Raw genomic sequence first — 13,554 nt, forward strand, 5'->3', positions numbered from 1 at the left:
TGGTTTGGCCGGAATCCAGCTCCTGTCTAATCTCTGCGGTTCATATCCCAGGTATGGACAATTGGAAGCGGATTATCTCAGTCGCCAAACATTGCATCCGGGCGAATGGTCTCTTCACCCAGAGGTATTTCTTCAGATTGTTCAAATGTGGGAACTTCCAGAAATAGATCTGATGGCTTCTCATCTACACAAAAAACTTCCCAGGTATCTGTCCAGATCCCGGGATCCTCAGGCGGAGGCAGTGGATGCATTATCACTTCCTTGGAAGTATCATCCTGCCTATATCTTTCCGCCTCTAGTTCTTCTTCCAAGAGAAATCTCCAAGATTCTGAAGGAATGCTCGTTTGTTCTGCTGGTAGCTCCGGCATGGCCTCACAGGTTTTGGTATGCGGATCTTGTCCGGATGGCCTCTTGCCAACCGTGGACTCTTCCGTTAAGACCAGACCTTCTGTCTCAAGGTCCTTTTTTCCATCAGGATCTGAAATCCTTAAATTTTAAGGTATGGAGATTGAACGCTTGATTCTTGGTCAAAGAGGTTTCTCTGACTCTGTGATTAATACTATGTTACAGGCTCGTAAATCTGTATCCAGAGAGATGTATTATAGAGTCTGGAAGACTTATATTTCTTGGTGTCTTTCTCATCATTTTTCTTGGCATTCTTTTAGAATACCGAGAATATTACAGTTTCTTCAGGATGGTTTAGATAAGGGTTTGTCCGCAAGTTCCTTGAAAGGACAAATCTCTGCTCTTTCTGTTCTTTTTCACAGAAAGATTGCTATTCTTCCTGATATTCATTGTTTTGTACAAGCTTTGGTTCATATAAAGCCTGTCATTAAGTCAATTTCTCCTCCTTGGAGTTTGAATTTGGTTCTGGGGGCTCTTCAAGCTCCTCCATTTGAACCTATGCATTCATTGGACATTAAATTACTTTCTTGGAAAGTTTTGTTCCTTTTGGCCATCTCTTCTGCCAGAAGAGTTTCTGAATTATCTGCTCTTTCTTGTGAGTCTCCTTTTCTGATTTTTCATCAGGATAAGGCGGTGTTGCGAACTTCTTTTCAAATTTTTACCTAAGTTGTGAATTCCAACAACATTAGTAGAGACATTGTGGTTCCTTCATTATGTCCTAATCCTAAGAATTCTAAGGAGAAATCGTTGCATTCTTTGGATGTTGTTAGAGCTTTGAAATATTATGTTGAAGCTACTAAGTCTTTCCGAAAGACTTCTAGTTTATTTATCTTTTCCGGTTCTAGAAAGGCCAGAAAACTTCTGCCATTTCTTTGGCATCTTGGTTGAAATCTTTAATTCATCTTGCCTATGTTGAGTCGGGTAAAACTCCGCCTCAGAGGATTACAGCTCATTCTACTAGGTCAGTTTCTACTTCCTGGGCGTTTAGGAATGAAGCTTCGGTTAATCAGATTTGCAAAGCGGCAACTTGGTCCTCTTTGCATACTTTTACCAAATTCTACCATTTTGATGTATTTTCTTCTTCTGAAGCAGTTTTTGGTAGAAAAGTACTTCAGGCAGCGGTTTCAGTTTGAATCTTCTGCTTATGTTTTTCATTAAACTTTATTTTGGGTGTGGATTATTTTCAGCAGGAATTGGCTGTCTTTATTTTATCCCTCCCTCTCTAGTGACTCTTGTGTGGAAAGATCCACATCTTGGGTAGTCATTATCCCATACGTCACTAGCTCATGGACTCTTGCTAATTACATGAAAGAAAACATAATTTATGTAAGAACTTACCTGATAAATTCATTTCTTTCATATTAGCAAGAGTCCATGAGGCCCGCCCTTTTTTGTGGTGGTTATGATTTTTTTGTATAAAGCACAATTATTCCAATTCCTTATTTTATATGCTTTCGCACTTTTTTCTTATCACCCCACTTCTTGGCTATTCGTTAAGCTGAATTGTGGGTGTGGTGAGGGGTGTATTTATAGGCATTTTAAGGTTTGGGAAACTTTGCCCCTCCTGGTAGGAATGTATATCCCATACGTCACTAGCTCATGGACTCTTGCTAATATGAAAGAAATGAATTTATCAGGTAAGTTCTTACATAAATTATGTTTTTAGAACTCTGTGCTATTTTCAGAGCGCTTCAGGTTTGGCCTCTGTTGAAGAGAGAACCGTTTATTTGTTTTCAGACAGACAATATAACAACTGTGGCATATGTCAATCATCAGGGTGGGACTCACAGTCCCCAAGCTATGAAGGAAGTAAATCGGATATCTGTTTGGGTGGAATCCATCTCCTGTCTAATTTCTGCGGTTCATATCCCAGGTATAGACAATTGGAAAGCTGATTATCTCGCTCCATCCAGATGTGTTTTCTCTCAGATTGTTCAGATCATGGAACAATCGTTTGTGTTGCTGGTAGCTCCAGCATGGCCTCACAGGTTTTGGTTTGCGGATCTCGTTCGGATGTCCAGTTGCCAACCTTGGCCACTTCCATTAAGGCCAGACCTTCTGTCTCAAAGTCCGTTTTCCCATTAGGATCTCAAATCATTATATTTGAAGGTATGGAAATTGAACGCCTAGTGCTTAGTCATAGAGGTTTCTCTGACTCAGTGATTAATACTATGTTACAGGTTCGTAAATCTGTTTCTAGGAAGATTTATTATCGAGTTTGAAAGACTTATATTTCATGGTGTTCTTCTCATAAATTCTCCTGGCATTCTTTTAGAATTCCTAGAATTTTGCAATTTCTTCAGGATGTTTTGGATAATCGTTTTGTCTGCAAGTTCCTTGAAGGGACAAATCTCTGCCCTTTCTGTTTTATTTCACAGAAAGATTGCTAAGCTTCCTGATATTCACTGTTTTGTACAGGCTTTGGTCCGTATCAAGCCTGTCATTAAATCAATCTCTCCTCCTTGGAGTCTTAATTTGGTTTTGAAGGCTTTACAGTCTCCTCCATTTGAGCCTATGCATTCTTTGGACATTAAGGTACTTTCTTGGAAAGTGTTGTTCCTTTTGGCCATCTCTGCTCTTTCTTGTGAATCTCCTTTTATGATTTTCCATCAGGATAAGGCAGTTTTGCAGACTTCATTTAAATTTCTTCCTAAGGTTGTGAATTCTAACAACATTAATAGAGAAATTGTTGTCCCTTCTTTGTGTCCTAATCCTAAGAATTCTTTGGAGAGATCCTTACATTCTTTGGATGTGGTAAGAGCTTTGAAATATTATGTTGAAGCTACTAAAGATTTCAGGAAGACTTCTAGTCTATTTGTTATCTTTTCTGGTTCTAGGAAAGGCCAGAAGGCTTCTGCCATTTCCTTGTTATCTTGGTTAAAGCTTTTGATTCTTCAGGCTTATTTGTAGTCGGGTCAGGCCCTGCCTCAGAGAATTACAGCTCATTCTACTAGATCAGTCTCCACCTTATGGGCTTTTAAGTATGAAGCTTCAGATTTGCAAAGCAGCAACTTGCTCTTCTTTGCATACATTTACTAAATTCTACCATTTTGATGTATATGCTTCTTCGGAAGCAGTTTTTGGTAGAAAAGTTTTTCATGCAGCTGACTCAGTTTGATTCCTCTGCTTATGTTTGTTTTTTCTTTTCATTATGAAAATAAACTTATTATTTGGGTTGTGGGTTAATTTTTTTCAGCGGAAAATGGCTGTTATTATTTTATCCCTCCCTCTCTAGTGACTCTTCCGTGGAGTTCCACATCTTGAGTATTGCTATCCCATACGTCACTAGCTCATGGACTCTTGCCAATTACATGAAAGAAAACATAATTTATGTAAGAACTTATATAAAATAATCTATATGGAGGGAATGTACTTCAGAACATTCAGGGGTGTTCTGAAACAGCAAGGGTAAAATATAGGCACACAGGCGAATGAAAAATTCTAATTAATTTATTTTCCCACATCACATAGGTGAAATAATGTTTAGAGCTAAGCCAAACCATATAAAGTGTACAAAATATTTACAAAAACACCACAGGATATATGGTAAAAAACTGGGGAATGGGGAATATGTAGATGCATTTTTACGACTTTTTCTGCTGACCTTGACATCATATGTCAAAGACACAGCGGACCTCCTGAGAAAATTGGATGGAGTTCTGGTAAAGGAAACCACATTGTTGGCATCCTTGGATGTGGAGGGGTTATACTCCTCCATTCCTCCTGAAATTGGATTACAAGCTATAAGAAAGTTTCTTGAAACAAGGGGCTCTTCTAGCTTGGAATATACAGAACTCGTTATCTCCCTGCTTAAATTTGTCCTTGAGAATAATGTCTTTACGTTTGATGGACAAATCTTCCGGCAGATAAGAGGAACAGCAATGGGGGCGGTGTGCGCCCCCACCTATGCCTGCCTCCACCTGGGAGCTTGGGAGTCTGATATTTTTGAATTGCACAGTGATATTTTCAATGAGAAAGTATTGATGTGGGTCAGATATGTGGATGATGTTCTTGTGTTGTGGGATGGGTCTATAGAGGAATTTAACGACTTTGTCCAACTGTTGAACCACAATGACAGGAACATCATCCTCACATCAGAAACAAATATTAGGGAACTAAATTTCCTTGATATAACAATTAAAAAGGAAGGTCAAAAAATTGTTACAGAAAACTACAGGAAAAAGAATGCTACTAACAATATTCTACATGCAGGTAGCAGCCACCCGTCACATTTAATAAAAGGGATCCCGTATGGTCAGTTCCTCCGTTTAAGGAGGAACTGCTCATCTCTTTCAAAGTTTAATACTCATGCATATCTGATGAAAGAAAGATTCCTACAGAGGGGCTATTCAAACAAATGCCTAAAAAAGGCATTGTGGAAAGCTAAAAACATCACTAGAGATGATCTTTTGTATGGTAATAACCAAAAGACTGATCAAGGTAACATTAGATTTATTTCTAAGTTCAATAACCAATGGCAAAACATTAGATCAGCATTGAGTAAAAACTGGCATATTCTGACTTTAGATGACAGGGTCAGAAAGGTCATTGGTGAAAGGCCACTTCTGACGGCCCGAAAATCACAGAGCTTGAGAGACATCTTGGTGAAAAGCCAGTTTGTGAGAGGTCCCTCTAATGCAGACTGGCTGAGAAAAGACAGAGGTATTAAGGGGAGCTACCCGTGTGGGCACTGTGTTTACTGTGCCCACATGGATAGCACAAAACAATTCTCTGTCAATGATGAAAAAATTTACAACATCAGGTTCTTCTTCAACTCAAAATCAGAGGGAGTAATTTACCTCCTCCGATGTTCGTGCCCGGTCTTTTACATTGGAAAAACGAAAAGATTGGTAAAGGACCGGATACAGGAGCATCGGGATGACATCCTGCATTCCAGGGATACAAATGTAGCGAGACATTTTTGTACTTTCCACAATGGAAATGTAGAGAGTTTGAAATTTATCATCATAGATAAAGGTATCATCAATGGTAGGGGTGGCAGTAATGAGAAGGTGCTTCTACAAAAAGTTGAGCGGACACACGGCGGATACCTTTTGGGAAGCAACTCCCACCCCAACTACCAATTGTAGACCGACTGCGGTCATACCGTCCCTCCTCCAGTGACGTCACACGCTACGATAGCGTTACACTGATAGTGTATGTCTGTTGGAAATACCGGGGAACAACACGCCAAAGATAAGTGCCAGTTGATTCACATTTTACTATTTGCGATCCAGCCTACAGCAGGAATTGCTGCCTTTTGTATTACGTCTGCTATAAACTACAACTCTCAGCAATTAGCTATTGGGCTATACTTTGGATAAGACTTATACCATTGTCTCTATGTCCTAGATATGTTAATTAACCATTCATTGATGTTTGCATGTATGTTTGCATGTATTGTTGCTATCGTAGGGCAGATGTTTGTTTGAGTCTTTTCACACTGTTACACTGAACCGGTTGATAACATTAGGTTCCTATAGCATACGTATGCTTAGTTAGATTTTGTCCTATCCCTTTGTTTTTTACCCTATATCCTGTGGTGTTTTTGTAAATATTTTGTACACTTTATATGGTTTGGCTTAGCTCTAAACAATGTTTCACCTATGTGATGTGGGAAAATAAATGAATTTGAATTTTTCATTTGCCTGTGTGCCTATATTTTACCCTTGCCGTTTCAGAACACCCCTGCATGTTCTGAAGTACATTCTCTCTGTATAGATTATTTTATATTTATTCTAAAGGGTGGCACCAGGATAATCTTATTCAGCAATATTATCTACTCTCTCAAACCTATTAAATTTTATGTAAGAACTTACCTGATAAATTTATTTATTTCATAATGGCAAGAGTCCATGAGGCCCACCCTGTTTTTGGTAGTTATATTTTTTTGTATATAAGCACAATATTATTTTCCAGTTCCTCTTTTTTGTATGCTTTTATTACTCCTTTTTACACCTCACTACTTGGCTATACGTTAAACTGAAGTATGTGTGTGGTGGGAGGTGTATTTATAGGCATTTTGAGGTTTGGGAAACTTTGCCCCCTCCTGGTAGGAATGTATATCCCATACGTCACTAGCTCATGGATTCTTGCAATTATGAAAGAAATACATTTATCAAGTAAGTTCTTACATAAATTATGTTTTTAGAGCTATTTATCTTGCTATGCACAGTTCTGCATGTGAAGAAGACACACAGACATTACAATATAATGCTCAAAAAAGCAACCAAGAGATTTAGTGGGACTTCTCTCCATGCTGGAGAGTGTTTGTTTGATTATTAGGCCCTAAGTGCTCGATTTATCAAACCCTTCTACTACTTTGACTGCAGGTTTACACAAGAGACCCTGCAGTCAGCTTCCCTACCCTGTTCTCCACCTTTCAGGTGGCGAATTTCAATCTCCCCGGTCTTGTGCGACCAGGGAATTTACTGCTCGTGATTGGCTGGGCAGGGGGCGTGGTTGCATGCGAGCACAAAGGAGTGCTTGGGTGGACAGGGGCGAATATGTCCGCTCCTTTCTGCCAAGGATTGATAAATCGAGCAGTAAGTGTCCAGATAAGCTCCAAAATAGTAACAACAAAACCAAATAATAAAACCACGCCTTTTTATTACCCCCTCCCTGATGTTAAGCCTCTACAGCTGTGGAATAAGATTGCTGTCAAAAAAGGCAAGTTTGGGGGCGTGTCTAAGCAGCGCCATGATAAGAAGCAAATTCGGAAGGCTCCTCTAACAGAAATTACATTTGCATAAGTATCTTCTCTCAAATATATTACTTTGATCCACATTTTCACATATTTACTAAGGAGAAGTCAAGGAGCTGATAGATATAACTATTTATCCGATAGCACAAGCAGAATCCTAACTTTGTGAGCCTGCAGGCGGTGGTTGACATACACATATACAATTTCCCCCCCTCGGTTCCCTCTGTAACTGAGTAAAGCAGTATTCACCTGCAATCAAATTTAAGCAACTAAAATTCCATCTCAATAACATGGAGGAAGACTATGACCTAATTCAATCCTTACTGGCTGACTTGGAGCTACAAATACAGACCAGATTTGAAGATCTTGTCTTGATCCTGCAAAACCCACGAGACGCAGACAACTTATCTAGTAAGATAGAAATGGCGGCTCCTGGATGCACCGGAGATGAATATCAGCAGGTCGCGAATTTAAGAGCAACTCCTATGGCGTCGGATCGATTCACAGGAGGCACACAGGAGAAGGCAGAGTTTTACTCAGGGCTTTGCTCATGGCCCTTTTTCCCGATCGCGGGAGATGCGGCCGATCTCCCGGGGAGGTATGAGAGGGCCATGTGGTCTCAGCTAGTCCCGCATCTGCACAATAGCCCTGGGGCTGCGTGGAATTTTTCGGCTGAGATAGTGAACTTAAAGGTTTGGATTTTCACTGACCAGAGCCGGTATGAGTGTGCTGGGAGTGTTCTGAAATTGAGATCAACCAGAACTTACATTTTATTGCTGGATCTTGTCTTTCTGCTCACGGTAAGAGAAAGGGAGAACTCTGCTTTGAGCAGAACAGGAGTTGGTTAAGTTTTTTGCTGCCTTATAGCCCCTTGGCTACATCTTCAGCATAATCAGTACTCTGGACTTATAATAAGGACAAAGCCTGATAATTGCAAAAATAACATACTCTATAAGAAAAAACTAATTTCCAAAACTGCATGTTTGTGTCTTCAGAGTTCTCTCCTATGTTGTTTTGAGGCAGACTTTTAGATTTAAAGTGTGAACTCAATGCATTTTTGTATGAGGATGTATAGCGTGGGTGGTAGTAGTGACATCTTCATAAGTCATAAGCATGGTGGGGCAGCAACTACAGGTAGGATTTGTGTAGGTAGCCTTATCAAGTTAATTGTAACTATCATTTTTAAAGTTCAGTGACTCAAGATAGCCTATTGTATAACATATTATTTAGAACTAGTTATGTTTATATGCCCAACCTATTACCACCCAGCTGGGCCTGAATGTAGAGTGGATAACAAATAATATTCAGATGTGCAGAATTTGCTCTATTGGCCCAACCTACAAATAAATTCTGTATATAGAGAACATATTGGGTTTACACTTAAAAAATGTGCATCCTCTTTGCTGTTTGCAAGGGGTATGCCTGAGAGGATGCTTCCTCTGTGACTGTAATACATCCTCTATATTAAATCATACCTGGCGTATGTTCATGAGAAAGCTTCAGGGCCTCACCATATAATTTCTTGCTACTTAGCGAAGAGTTTTCTTGTAAGCCATAGGCGATCTAGAGGAAGAATTATACCTAAATATACAAAGAGCTAATCTTTAATTTTTAATCTTCTCTTGATCCTCCTCGTCCTTAATCCCAGATATTCTGTATTTCTTTATTTCAAGGGTCCAAGAGTGGCCCGAGTATCAATTGGGGTTAGAACTTTTGCTAGTTTTAGTTGCAATTTGTTTTACATTAGTTTAATATTTATGTACTTACATACACTATGATATAAAAATGTATTACCTCTCAGTGATAAGAGTATGTTAAAGCATACAAGTGCAATTTAAAAAAAAATATATCATTCTAATAGACAGCATTTTATGTCTTAGAGGTACTTAGCCTGAGTTATTTTACATATAAAAAAGAGGTTTCAAATTATTATTGTGCATTTTAAGATTGATATAGCAAATAGAAGTAATGTGTTTCACCATACTACATAAGATTTCTATATGTTGTTTGCAGTTTTCCTATATAGGTGCCTGTGTCTGGCACTAATGTATGCGATACCTAACATGGTTATATGGGACATTTTCTGTTATGCATCCTTTATATGTGACAATGCAAACTGTATGTTATCTATTGAATTACCTCAATAAAAATCCTTGATTAAGAAAAAAAAAAAAAAGGCAAGTTTGTGTGATTCTTTATCATTGTACATAAATTGTGACATACAAATTTAAATGTAGAAATACCATTTTTTTTTTAAATACACTTTTTTTTATTATTTAATTTAAAATACAATTCTTTTTTTTTTTTTGTAAGTAAAGTTTTTTTTATTTTTTATTTAAGTACTTTCTTCTTTGGAAATACAATTCATTTTTTTTTTTTGTAAGTACAATTTTTTAAATTTATTTTTGTATTACACGCCCAGCCTATGTCAGAGCACTGTCAAAAAATGCTAGTTTTCATTTTGCTAAAGGTCTTGTGATATCACAGAAGGAATTTCGGCAGTTTCTTAAAGGGACAGTCTAGTCAAAATTAAATGATTATTATGATTCAGATAGGGAATGCAATTTGAAACAACTTTCCCATTCACTTTTGTCATCAAATTTGCTTTGTTCTCTTGGTATTTTTTTTTTGAAAGCTAAACCTAGGTAGGCTCATATGCTAATTTCTAAGTTCTTGAAGGGCACCCCTTATTTTAATGCAGTTGGCAGTTTTTCATAGCTAGAGGGCGTTAGTTCATGTATACCATACAGATAACATTGTGACCACGCCTGTGGAGTTACTTATGAGAGGGCACTGATTGGCTAAATGCAAGTCTGTCAAAAAAACTGAAATAAGGGGGCGGTCTGCAAAGGCTTTGGTACAAGGTAATCACAGAGGTAAAAAGTATATTAATATAACCATATTTGTTCTGCAAAACAGGGGAATGGGTAATAAAGGGATTATGTATCTTTTTAAACAATAACAATTCTGGAGTAGACTGTCCCTTTAATGTAAGTTCAGTTGTTCGCTTCCTTATAGTAAATCAAATAGGATCTGTATAGTTTGAACTCAATGGATTTCTGTTTTCTTTTAATCTCATCTCCTATGAGTAATAATAGAAAAGCCCAGCACTATAAACCACTATATACCACTGTACAAAGACCGTAATAAAGAATATCTGGCTTATAGATCAGATATTGTGCATTCATCTCAGAATATTTAAAATACAGTATTTCTTTTGCATTTCAGGAAGTGTTAGCAGGGCATGTTCTTTCTTTTCATTTCATGCACTTCTTGTTAGCTTCAAAATCATACAGCTTATACTGTAAAATAGTTTTTCCCTTAATGTGTTTCCAATTACTTTTTTACGAGCGGCAGAGTATACAATGTATGTTGTTTTTTAATGGTTATATTTGTGTATAAGAATTAGCTGATTTTGTGTTTTGAAGCCATAACCTAATAAAATGGGTTGAGCTTGTAGGTATAATCAGATCTCATTAATTTAGCACATTGTGTATATATACCTGCTTCTTTATCTTATATCTGTCCGTAAACCAATCACCAATACATAGAACAATGGAAAATGTAATATTTTATTACCTTATCTCTTCTATACCCCATTGGGAGTGTAATTTATTTTTCTGGCTGATTTTACACAGCTTATCTATAGCTTGGACCAAAGGCCAGAAACTTTCAGAATAGGTGAGGATATCACAGGCTAAATCAACTATTTCAACTGCCAATATATGGGTTAAGGAAATACTTGTAAACAATTGAATACACTCCAGCAGGTAAAGTGGATTATTGGGAACAAATTAAAGGGGAGAAAACTTTTGAGTAAACTGTCCCTTTAACCTTTTTTTTTTCATGCAATACTATGTTTAACATTTTTTAATTAGTGCTATGTTATTTGCATATTACAAATATAATGTGGAGATATGTGGAGATCATTGAAAATAGACTAAAATATATGGTACTATTTTTTTCTTTATCAAAATGTTCTTGTTGATTTGCTCTCTTGCAATCCATGTAAACCATGTTATAAATTCAAAATTTTAAATACATTTATTTTAATTCAAGTCAGGAGTAAGTTATGTTTATTTACTTTTTCAGTTTTTTGAGGCAAGTGAGAAGCATAAACTGATTGAGACGGAACTGAGGAACCGGTTGCAAGTACTGGAGTCCAGCGCTGCACAGCACCAAGCTGTAGTGGATGGCCTGACGCAGAAATATATGGAAACCATTGAGAAGCTTCAGGGCGACAAGGCAAAATTAGAAGTAAGTAAATAAAAAAATTGCTTTTGTAACGAAATAACTTACAGGAAACACGTCCAGTAACCTTTATATCCCACTTCCTTCCTTTTATTTCACTTATTTAGTAGAAATATTGCTGACATTATGGGAAAATCAGTGATCTAGCATCATCTACAAACCATATATAAAAGCACATTTAGGTTTATGCTTTTTAGAAATACGTTTTCTCCAACATAGGTGTGTCCGGTCCACGGCGTCATCCTTACTTGTGGGATATTCTCTTCCCCAACAGGAAATGGCAAAGAGCCCAGCAAAGCTGGTCACATGATCCCTCCTAGGCTCCGCCTACCCCAGTCATTCTCTTTGCCGTTGTACAGGCAACATCTCCACGGAGATGGCTTAGAGTTTTTTAGTGTTTAACTGTAGTTTTTATTATTCAATCAAGAGTTTGTTATTTTGAAATAGTGCTGGTATGTACTATTTACTCAGAAACAGAAAAGAGATGAAGATTTCTGTTTGTATGAGGAAAATGATTTTAGCACCGTCACTAAAATCCATGGCTGTTCCACACAGGACTGTTGAGAGCAATTAACTTCAGTTGGGGGAACAGTGAGCAGTCTCTTGCTGCTTGAGGTATGACACATTCTAACAAGACGATGTAATGCTGGAAGCTGTCATTTTCCCTATGGGATCCGGTAAGCCATGTTTATTAAGATCGTAAATAAGGGCTTCACAAGGGCTTATTAAGACTGTAGACTTTATCTGGGCTAAATCGATTCATTTTTAACACATATTTAGCCTTGAGGAATCATTTAATCTGGGTATTTTGATATAATAATATCGGCAGGCACTGTTTTAGACACCTTATTCTTTAGGGGCTTTCCCAAATCATAGGCAGAGCCTCATTTTCGCGCCGGTGTTGCGCACTTGTTTTTGAGAGGCATGACATGCAGTCGCATGTGTGAGGAGCTCTGATACTTAGAAAAGACTTTCTGAAGGCGTCATTTGGTATCGTATTCCCCTTTGGGCTTGGTTGGGTCTCAGCAAAGCAGATACCAGGGACTGTAAAGGGGTTAAAGTTAAAAACGGCTCCGGTTCCGTTATTTTAAGGGTTAAAGCTTCCAAATTTGGTGTGCAATACTTTTAAGGCTTTAAGACACTGTGGTGAAAATTTGGTGAATTTTGAACAATTCCTTCATGTTTTTTCGCAATTGCAGTAATAAAGTGTGTTCAGTTTACAATTTAAAGTGACAGTAACGGTTTTATTTTAAAACGTTTTTTGTACTTTGTTATCAAGTTTATGCCTGTTTAACATGTCTGAACTACCAGATAGACTGTGTTCTGAATGTGGGGAAGCCAGAATTCCTATTCATTTAAATAAATGTGATTTATGTGACAATGACAATGATGCCCAAGATGATTCCTCAAGTGAGGGGAGTAAGCATGGTACTGCATCATTCCCTCCTTCGTCTACACGAGTCTTGCCCACTCAGGAGGCCCCTAGTACATCTAGCGCGCCAATACTCCTTACTATGCAACAATTAACGGCTGTAATGGATAATTCTGTCAAAAACATTTTAGCCAAAATGAACACTTATCAGCGTAAGCGCGACTGCTCTGTTTTAGATACTGAAGAGCATGACGACGCTGATAATAATGGTTCTGAAAGGCCCCTAACCCAGTCTGATGGGGCCAGGGAGGTTTTGTCTGAGGGAGAAATTACTGATTCAGGGAACATTTCTCAACAAGCTGAACCTGATGTGATTACGTTTAAATTTAAGTTGGAACATCTCCGCATTCTGCTTAAGGAGGTATTATCCACTCTGGATGATTGTGACAAGTTGGTCATCCCAGATAAACTATGTAAAATGGACAAGTTCCTAGAGGTCCCGGGGCTCCCAGAAGCTTTTCCTATACCCAAGCGGGTGGCGGACATTGTTAATAAAGAATGGGAAAGGCCCGGTATTCCTTTCGTCCCTCCCCCCATATTTAAAAAATTGTTTCCTATGGTCGACCCCAGAAAGGACTTATGGCAGACAGTCCCCAAGGTCGAGGGAGCGGTTTCCACTTTAAACAAACGCACCACTATACCCATAGAGGATAGTTGTGCTTTCAAAGATCCTATGGATAAAAAATTAGAAGGTTTACTTAAAAAGATGTTTGTTCAGCAGGGTTACCTTCTACAACCAATTTCATGCATTGTCCCTGTCGCT

At 38.1% G+C, this 13,554-nt stretch overlaps 1 protein-coding gene across 1 annotated transcript in view; it reads left to right on the forward strand.

Moving 5' to 3' along the window:
* The window catches only part of PPP1R21 (protein phosphatase 1 regulatory subunit 21), a 557,069-nt gene that overhangs the window by 116,139 nt on the left and 427,376 nt on the right, over positions 1–13,554 (forward strand). The window contains exon 5 of the mRNA XM_053712717.1: positions 11,201–11,365. Within this exon, the coding sequence (XP_053568692.1) occupies positions 11,201–11,365 (165 nt within the window). The remainder of the gene's footprint in view (positions 1–11,200; positions 11,366–13,554) is intronic.

Source organism: Bombina bombina, chromosome 4 (genome assembly GCF_027579735.1).
Source record: "Bombina bombina isolate aBomBom1 chromosome 4, aBomBom1.pri, whole genome shotgun sequence".
Classification (NCBI taxonomy): Eukaryota; Metazoa; Chordata; class Amphibia; order Anura; family Bombinatoridae; genus Bombina; species Bombina bombina.